The sequence below is a fragment of the Gavialis gangeticus genome, unplaced genomic scaffold (assembly GCF_001723915.1).
Source record: "Gavialis gangeticus isolate Ggan-Ray unplaced genomic scaffold, GavGan_comp1, whole genome shotgun sequence".
NCBI lineage: Eukaryota > Metazoa > Chordata > Crocodylia > Gavialidae > Gavialis > Gavialis gangeticus.
This window is the reverse complement of record NW_017729024.1, coordinates 153084597-153093446: the sequence shown is the minus strand read 5'-3', so window position 1 is coordinate 153093446 and position 8850 is coordinate 153084597. Positions and strand designations below refer to the sequence as shown.

At 50.8% G+C, this 8850-nt stretch overlaps 1 protein-coding gene across 1 annotated transcript in view; it reads left to right on the top strand.

Annotated features, from left to right (window-relative positions):
• Positions 1-6200: 6200 nt before the first annotated feature.
• The window catches only part of CCDC152 (coiled-coil domain containing 152), a 31112-nt gene continuing 28462 nt past the window's right edge, over positions 6201-8850 (top strand). The window contains exons 1-2 of the mRNA XM_019518268.1: positions 6201-6393; positions 7445-7513. Of these exons, the coding sequence (XP_019373813.1) occupies positions 6201-6393; positions 7445-7513 (262 nt within the window). The remainder of the gene's footprint in view (positions 6394-7444; positions 7514-8850) is intronic.

The window sequence follows — 8850 nt, the reverse complement described above, 5'->3', positions numbered from 1 at the left end:
CTTGGCTGAGTCTTTATCATAGTCATTACTAGAGGTGTGATACATTGGTCTGATATCAGATTAGTACCAATATGAAGAAAATTGTCTGTATTGTATATCAGCTCTATGGGGCTGATAATTTGGCCGATAAATGTCCATGCTGTGTGCAGCTGCAGTGCAGCAGAGCTGAGCCGTTGGCATGGAGAGCTGCCTCCAGCATGGGCATGGGGGGCCAGATCAATGCCCCCCACGGTGAGGGAAGGGAAGGGGCTTCCCAACCAGGGCGGGGGGGAGGGGGGCATGGAACCAGAAGCGCAGCTCATGGGGTGGGGGCAGCTCCCACCACTGCTTGCACTCTGGGAGGGTGGGAGCAGGGGGGACATGTGCACTCGGGATCTGCACGGTGTGGGGCAGGTGGCAGCTGCGGGGTGGAGCCAGAGCCAGCACTGGTGCTCCACGGGGCCTTTCTTGCTGGGGGCTGGGCTTGGAGCAAGCTCCGGTAGCACTGGAAGGAGGCTGCAGCCACCCCAAATTTTGCCACAGCTCCGCTCCCAGCCCTGCTCTGCCACCTGCTGCCTAGCACAGCCACAGCTGAATGCCCCATCTTCACCAAAGCACCGGGAAAAGCTGAGGCTGCACTGTACAGCTGTGCAAGGCTGGGAGCACAGCTGTGGTGAAATTTGAGATGGCTGTAGCCTCCTCCCAGCACTGCCGGAGCCCACTCCAAGCCCAGCCCCTGCTGAGAAGAGCCCTGCAGTGCCAGCTCTGACTCCACCCTGCAGCTGCAGTCCTCCCTGTGCCACACAGATCTGGGGGCACGTGCCCCCCTCCACCCTCCTCTGCGTGCAAGCAGTGGCCAAAGCTATCCCCACCCCATGAGCCATGCCTCTGTCCTGCACTCCCCCACCTCCCCTGAGCAGTGCCTGCCCTACCCATGCCCCCTCCCTTACAGCAGATATGTTGATCTGCCCCTACATGCCCCTTCCCTCCCCCCTCCCCTTCCACCACACTGGACTTACCATCTCGAGGCAGCTGTATCAGATATCAGATCAGTATCAGCTGATATGCCTCCTTAAATATCGGCTATCGGTATCAGCCCCCAAAACCTCTATCGGTGCACCCCTAGTCATTACTCCTTGTCTCCCTCTCTTCATTACAATAAGTCCTATCTGCCTTTTCATTCCCGTTGCCAGGAAGCCAACAGAAGGAGCACTGAGAACAGGGCAAACAGTCCCAATGCCATCAGTTCCTGTTCCCAATGTTATAACAGACTTTTAGCTCCATGGAGGGGCAACTTCAAGGAAAGTTCAGCCTTTATAGCTCATTGGCATAAATTATGCCAGTGTAGAAGGAATCTCCCAAAATCTTTTCCCCAGGCATATGCAAATGGAAGTTTTCAGAGGCTGATAATTTGACCAGAATTGGGCACATTTTCACAGGGATGGCAAAAGTTAGATCCTACAAAGGCAACCCCCATTTTCCTGTTAAATTTCAAATTTGCTCTAAGGCTACAATTTTTTGGTGAAAAGAGTTGCAAGATTTTTTTAATGTGGTCAAAAAATGTATATTCTCTAATGTTATTCTGAAAAACAACTGGACATTGCTAAAAGTTTAAAAAGGGAAAAGGAAAAAAGAAATCAGCTTATAGCATATACTTGTCTTGGGGGGTCACACAGGGATGTGCCTATCCATAAATTCTGATGGACTGCATGCTCTCTTTCTCACCTGCCATGACTCAGTAGAATGTTTAGTTATTCAGGAGTTGGAATGTATGAACAGACTCAGTCCTTGTGCCCTGCTGTAGGGTCTTCTTGGGGATCTTCCTTTCCCTGCACCCTCACCTGTACCACACCACAACGATATTCTTGGCCACCTGTGGCTGCAATGGTCCTGGTCAACAGGCTGTCCACTGAGCAAAGTGGTTTCTGCTCAGTAGTTTAAGATTGTCCAATTTGGTTCTGTTCACAGGGACCTGGCCCCCCTACTAGGGACTGTAGACCCAAAAAAACCTGTCTGACTCAGTCTCTTCCTAGCCAGCTATCAACAGCTGGCAGTAGGTGGCTGTAGAACCTCACTGCTGCTTAACGCAGGCTATAGCAATAATGTCCAGACTCACTAGCTGCTGCAACAGCCTTGGGGCTTCTAGGGGCTCATGGCAGAACCCCCCATGCAGTGCGGGGCAGTGGGGATCACCTCCCACCTAGCAGGAGCCAGCGAGTCAGGGCTTTTTTTTTAAAGAGCCAGGAGCTGGGGCAGGGAGAGCAGCCATTGGGGGGGGGGGGTTTGAGAGAGTGGGTGAGGGTCAGGGGGCTCATGGCAGAGCCCTCCATGTTGCATGATGTAGTGGGGGGCAGCAGGGATCATCCCCTGCCTGGTAGCAGCTGGTGAGTGTGGGGAGCATTTTTTTTTTTTTTAAGAGCCAGTAGTTGGGAGAGCGGGCCGGGGCATCCATTGAGAGTGGGCTGGGGATGGGGCCAATTCGGAGATTCAGCCAATTCTGTGGTGGCCAAATATACAAATCAGATTCAGCCGAATTGATTCGGGACAGTGATTCGAATCACCAAATCGAATCACTGCCCCCCGAATTGGTTGAATCCGAATATGAAGTAAATACTAGCCACTTCGCATAGGCCTAGTTTGTATGTTTGAAAATCATATGGCTGAATATTGAAATGGCTATAAATAATTAAAACAGCAATATTTAAATTATAGATTTCATAGATTTCATAGACATTAGGGCTGGAAGGAACCTCGGAAGATCAGCAAGTCCAGCCCCCCGCCCCAGGGGCAGGAAGTCATCTGGGGTCACAGGATCCCAGCAACATAAACATCCAATTGCCTCTTAAAAGGAATCCAGAGTAGGTGCTTGCACCACCTCTGGCAGCAGTCTGTTCCAGGTTTTGGGGGCTCAGACTGTAAAGAAGTTCTTCCTTATGTCCAGCCTGAAACAGTCTTGGAGAAGTTTGTGCCATTTGACCTTGTCATCCCATGGGGCACTCTGGTGAACAGGTGTTCCCCCAGATCCTGATGGACACCACCCCTTATATACTTATAGGCAGCCACCAGGTCTCCCCTGAGCCTGTGCTTTTCCAAGCTGAAGAGTCCCATGGCTCTCAGCCTCTCGTCATAAGGCCTGGTTTCCTGCCTTATGATCATGAGCATGGCTCTCCTCTGGACTCTCTCAAGCTTCTCCACATCTTTTTTAAATTGTGGAGCCCAGAGTTGGATACAGTACTCCAGCTGTAGCCTCACCAAGGCAGAGTACAGCGGGAGGATGACATCCTGGGATTTGCTAGAGAAGCATCTAAGGATGCAAGCTAGAGTATTGCTTGCTTTTCTGGCTGCAACATCACATTGGTGGCTCATATTCATCTTGAGGTCAATCATGATCCCCAAGTCCCTTTCAGCCATGGTGCTAGCAAGCGTAGCACTGCCAAGCCTATAAACATGCCGCAGGTTTTTCTTCCCAAGGTGGAGTACCTTGCATTTGTTGGAGTTGAAGGCCATCAGGTTTTCATCTGCCCATTTTCCAAGCCTGTCAAGGTCAGCCTGGATCACCAACCTGTCCTTGGGTGTGAATGTGCCCCAAAGTTTGGTGTCATCAGCGAACTTAGGCAGTCCACTTCTGACACCAATGTCCACATCATTAATGAAGATGTTGAAAAGAAGTTGAAAAGATGTTGAAATGAAGATATGGCCTTGGGGGACCCCACTAGTCACAGTGCACCACAATAATTGACTTCCATCAACTACCACTCTCTGGGTCCAACCTCAAAGCCAGTTCCGCAACTAGCGAAGTGTGATGTAGCCAAGACCACAGTTGGCTAGTTTTTCTATAAGACGATCATGGGATACCAGATCGAAAGCTTTTTTAAAGTCAAGATATATGACATCAATCTCTTCTCCCTTGTCCAGGTGATATGTCAGGATGCGCTACTTCACGGTCAGGGCGGCTAGGGTCTGGAACCAACTTCCAAGAGAAGTGGTGCTGGCTCCTACCCTGGGGGTCTTTAAGAGGAGGCTAGATAAACACCTTGCTGGGGTCGTTTGACCCCAGTACTCTTTCCTGCCAGGGCAGGGGGTCAGACTTGATGATCTGCTCAGGTCCCTTCTGACCTTACTAACGATGAAACTATGAAGGAGATGAGATTGGTCAGGCAAGACCTACCCACAACAAATCCATGCTGGCTATCCCTCAAGAAGTTGCCTTCAGCTAGTTGTCAAGAATGGTCTCTTTGATGATTTTCTCCAAGATTTTCCTGGGGATGGAGGTCAGGCTGATGGGCCTGCATTCCCCAGATCTACTTTCCTCCCTTTCTTGAAGATAGGCACCACATTGGTCTTCTTCCAATCCTTGGGCACTTTGCCTGAGAGCCATGAGCTCTCAAAGATCTGTGCTGGTGGCCAACTTATGATGCTTGCCACATCCTAAAGTACCCTGGGGTGTAAGCTATCTGAGCCAACTGACTTGAAGGTGTCCAGCCTCTCAAGGTGTTCCTTCACATGGTCAACATTGATGAAGGGTAGTAGTTCTGCCTTGCCCTGGCCATCCCATCCTGTACTGAGCAGTGGTTCAGTTTTTCCCTTGGGGCTGGTGAAAAACCAATGCAAAATACCCATTGAGCACGTTGGCTTTTTCCTGGGTGTTGGTTGTCAATTGACCCATATGGTTTAGGAGGGGTCCAGTGTTACCCTTGCTTTTCCTCTGGCTCCCCACATACCAAAAAAGGACTTTTTATTGTCCTTGATACATGTAGCCAGTTGGAGTTCAGTCGCAGCCTTGGCTTTCCTGGTTCACTCCCTACAGGTCCGGACCAGTGCAGAGTACTGGATCCAGCCTTCCATCCTTTATAAGCCTTTCTTTTTAGATGCATGAGGTCTACTAGTTTCCTGCAGAGCCAAGGGGGCTGCTGAGCCCTTTTGCTGCCTTTCCTCCAAGATGGAACAGACATTGCTTGTGCTTTCAGGATCGCTCCCTTGAGGAGCAACCACTTGTCCTGAACTCCCTTCTCCTTTGGATCATGGTCCCTTAGGACTTTGCCAAGAAGCCACCTGAGCTTGTCAAAGTCAGCTTTCCTGAAGTCAAGGACTTCTGCTTTGCTGACTGACTTGCCTGCTTTACAGCGGATGGTAAAGGTGATCAGCTCATGGTCGCTGTCTCCCAGCTTCCCTTCAATCGTTAGGTTGCTGATTAAGTCATCCCCCATTGCCAGTACCAGGTTGAGAAGTGCTTTGCCTCTCATCAGTCCATAGACTTCTTGAGTCAGATAGAGCTGATCCACACACACGAGGAAGCTTTGCAACCATTCGGATGTGGTCAAGTGCTCTTCCCACGAGATGTCAGGGTAGTTGAAATCTCCCATGACAACCATGTACCGGGAGCATGCAGTCTCAGCTTGTTCCCTGGTGAATTCCTGGTCAAGCTCTTGATCCTGGCTAGGCAGTCTGTAGTAGACTCCCACCACTGTATCCCCTGTGCCTTGTTCACCATGGATTTGACCCATAGAGTCTCCAGTCGTCCGCCCTGGATGCCAATGTTAGCTTTCAGGGATGCATAGGTTTCCTTGACATAGAGAGCTACCCCCCACCCCTTTTGTCCACACGATCTCTATTGTATAACATATAGCCACCTATACCTGTGGCCCAGTGATAGGTGGAGTCCCACCAGGTCTCCATTATCCCTATGAGATCGTAATCCTTTTGGTTGAGCAGGAGGACCAGTTCCTTCTGTTTGTTCCTTAGGCTCCCGGCATTAGCGTATAGGCACTTAAGTGTCCCATTGGGGGCCCTTGCCTTTCTTACAGATCGCTCTGGGGTGGGGATAGGGCTGGGTTCCTTTGAGTGCCTTAGCCTGCTGGGTTTACAAAAACTGCCCAGTGGGCTTGCAGTGGTGCTACTCCTTTTGTCCCCCTGTGTGCTCAGTTTAAAGCCCACTCAAGCAGGTCAGCAAGTCTAGCTGAGAAAAGCGTCTTCCCCAGTGGATTGAGGTGAAGGCCGCCTCTCTCACTAAAGAGCGGACTGTGATCGTGGAAGCCAAAGCCTTCATGATGACACCAACACTGCAGTCTCTGGTTAACTACCTCAACCCATCTCTCCCTCCTGAGCCCATGACCCACAACTGGGAGGAGCGAGGAAAAGACCACCTGCAGCCAGACTCCCAGAGTCCAGTAGTCTCTCATGACCCAGCTGGGGGTGCTCTGAGCCGTATCATTTGTGCCCACATGGATGAGGAGCGTAGGATAGTGGTCAGAGGGCTACAGAATCTTTGGAATCCTCTCGGCTATGTCCCAGATGTGGACCCCCAGAAAGTAGCAGACCTCCCATGTTACGGGTTCAGGGCAACAGATTGCTCCCTCAGTCCCTGTCTGGAGAGAGTCTCTCACGAAGAGCACTCTGTGTTTCGTCTTAGGGAGAGTAGGGGTGGGTGATCCTCCCTTGCCTGCAGGAGCTGGCATTTCCACAGGCTCTACTGGGGCTGCAAGAGGTTCATAGCTGTTGCAAAGCCCCAGAGGGGAGGGTGACCTTGCTGTTGCGGGCCTTGGGGCCCTTCACCACCTTGGTCCAACCCCCTGGCTGGACAGTACGGGAGATCCCCTGGAGAGTAACCTTGGTCTACCCTCCGTCTCCAAGGGGTGAAGGGCCTGGCAGTAGGACTCGATCTCCTGCTCACCATCCCTGATGGCTCACAGTCTCTGGAGCCTGGAGCTCCTCAATCTGATGCCACAGAGACTCCAAAGTCGAGCAAACCCTGCAATGGGAGGTGGCTGTGTTCCCAGCCCCATGAGCCTGGAAACATGCCAGGCAGCCCCCACAGCTGAGAGCCAAAGGCTGCATCTGTGTGGAGCCCGGAACTATGGGTTCTGTCTAGGTGGAGGCCTCTGAGATGCCACAGGGGGATACCGCAGACTCCAAGGGGGCCCTCAGGGTGCAGCAGGTGCCCATCCACATCGTGCCACTGGGAGGCCGGCTGCTAATGGAACTGCCTTCCTTAGGGCTCGCTGGCAGGACCTTGGGCCCTCCCGCTCACCCTCCTACACAAACTCCCACACTAATTCGCACACCTGGCAGACAGGCATGCCTGTTTGTGGGGCTTGTTTGCAAGACTCCAGTTGTGTGGGTCCCTGGGGGGCTGGGCAAAGTAGGAGCCGGGGCAGGGTGAGACCCTCCTTGGCTCCTCTCAGCTGCCTCCCCACAGCTGAGCTGAGCTAGTCCTCTCCCACCATGGGCCCCATTTACCTCTGGCTGTATTGGGGGTCAGCAGGGGTGCTCCGCAGCTGTTGGGGGTCATTGGGGGTAATGTGTGCATCTTTTTTCTTAGGTTACAATTCATGGTAACAAAAGATCAGTGCTTCTTTAAAAATATATATTGTTGCTTGTAACTAATCAATGAATTCTAAAATGAAAATAGTGAAAAAAATTTCTTGACAAATAATGAAGTTTTATCTTTTTTTTTTTTTTTTTTTAGAATGTGCCTCTCTCCAAAATGTAATTAAGGGTTTCAGACAAACTGTTGAAAACCAGTGCAACTTGAGAGGTAAACAAAATATTTTTGTAAAGTATACGGCATTGTGGTTTGGCACAAGTTTCTATCTATTCCATAAACATAAAAAAGACCTTTATTTTATATTTAATGGTTGTGTTAGGAGAAAGCATTCACTATTTACTCACCAGTTGAAAAGCACGATCAAATGAATTTTAAAACATGAAAAGAATCAAACCTGTGCTCACTTGTATTGCATACATGTACAATGAAGGTCTATTTCCTGTAACCCTATTTATGCACTAACACAGAAGTGTAACTGGTAAGATGTGCATGCCAGACACAAACCATAGTACCACAGTCCCATCATCAGCCTCATGCCTCCCCACAATGAAACATACTAAGTCTGTCAGAGCAGTGTCAGCAGCCAGGTTAATACAGGAGTCCTCTCACCTCCCTCTATAGCTGCCACTGCAAAATCCTGTCACCACTGGGATATCACAACACTGATTTTGGCAGAACCTTCCCCACAGTAGTGATGTCTCCTACAGGTGGGATCTTGGGCTCCCTGACTCCCTGCAATCAAATCCTTGAGTTACCCCATTCCCTCCTCAGGTGCTGCCATTACTCCTGCCCCCTCCCCAAGTTCCATCACTACTCCTGTGCCCTCACAGTGCCACCCTAACTCCTGTCACTGGCATGCCATTTAACTCAGTGCCTGGGGCTTGTATCCCGATTGCCTCCCTGTTTGTTATACTACTGCACTAACAACACTTTGGCTAAGTACAGCCATTTGGGGGGGGTTAAATCAGATTCAGAATGGCCACCCAATTTAAACTTAACTTGTCCCAGTTCTGACCTTACACTTACAGACCCAGTCTCAGTGACAGCACCCAGTCTAAACCTGTAACTGTACAGAAGTTCCATTCACACAAACTGGTCTAAAAATTGCAGAACCCATTTTAAGATAAATTTGGATCTATGTGGTTTCACACTTATTCTATTTAGGTCAAACTGGTGCATGGAACTTCTGTACACTTTCCCTGGGAAAACCCAGCCCCTGGCCCCAGCCCCAGGGCTGCTCTTTTCACACACACCCCACTCAGCTATCTTTTGCCCCCCCTAGCTCCTTGCTCCCCACCAACCAGCCAGCCCTCTCAACCCCCATCCCACAAGCCACTTGGTGTGCAGCCACTTTTATTAGCATTCATTGCTGCCAGAGCCAAGCAGGAAAATCCCAGTGGGGGGTGGCGCATGAGGGGTGGCATGTAGGTTCACTGTGGGGGACCCCACCCTACCCATGTGTCATGCCTGCCCCCGCCAACCCCAGCCGCAGGTTGTGCCTGCTCCCTCCAGTCAGTTGTGGTGGCCCCACCCACCCCATTTATAGG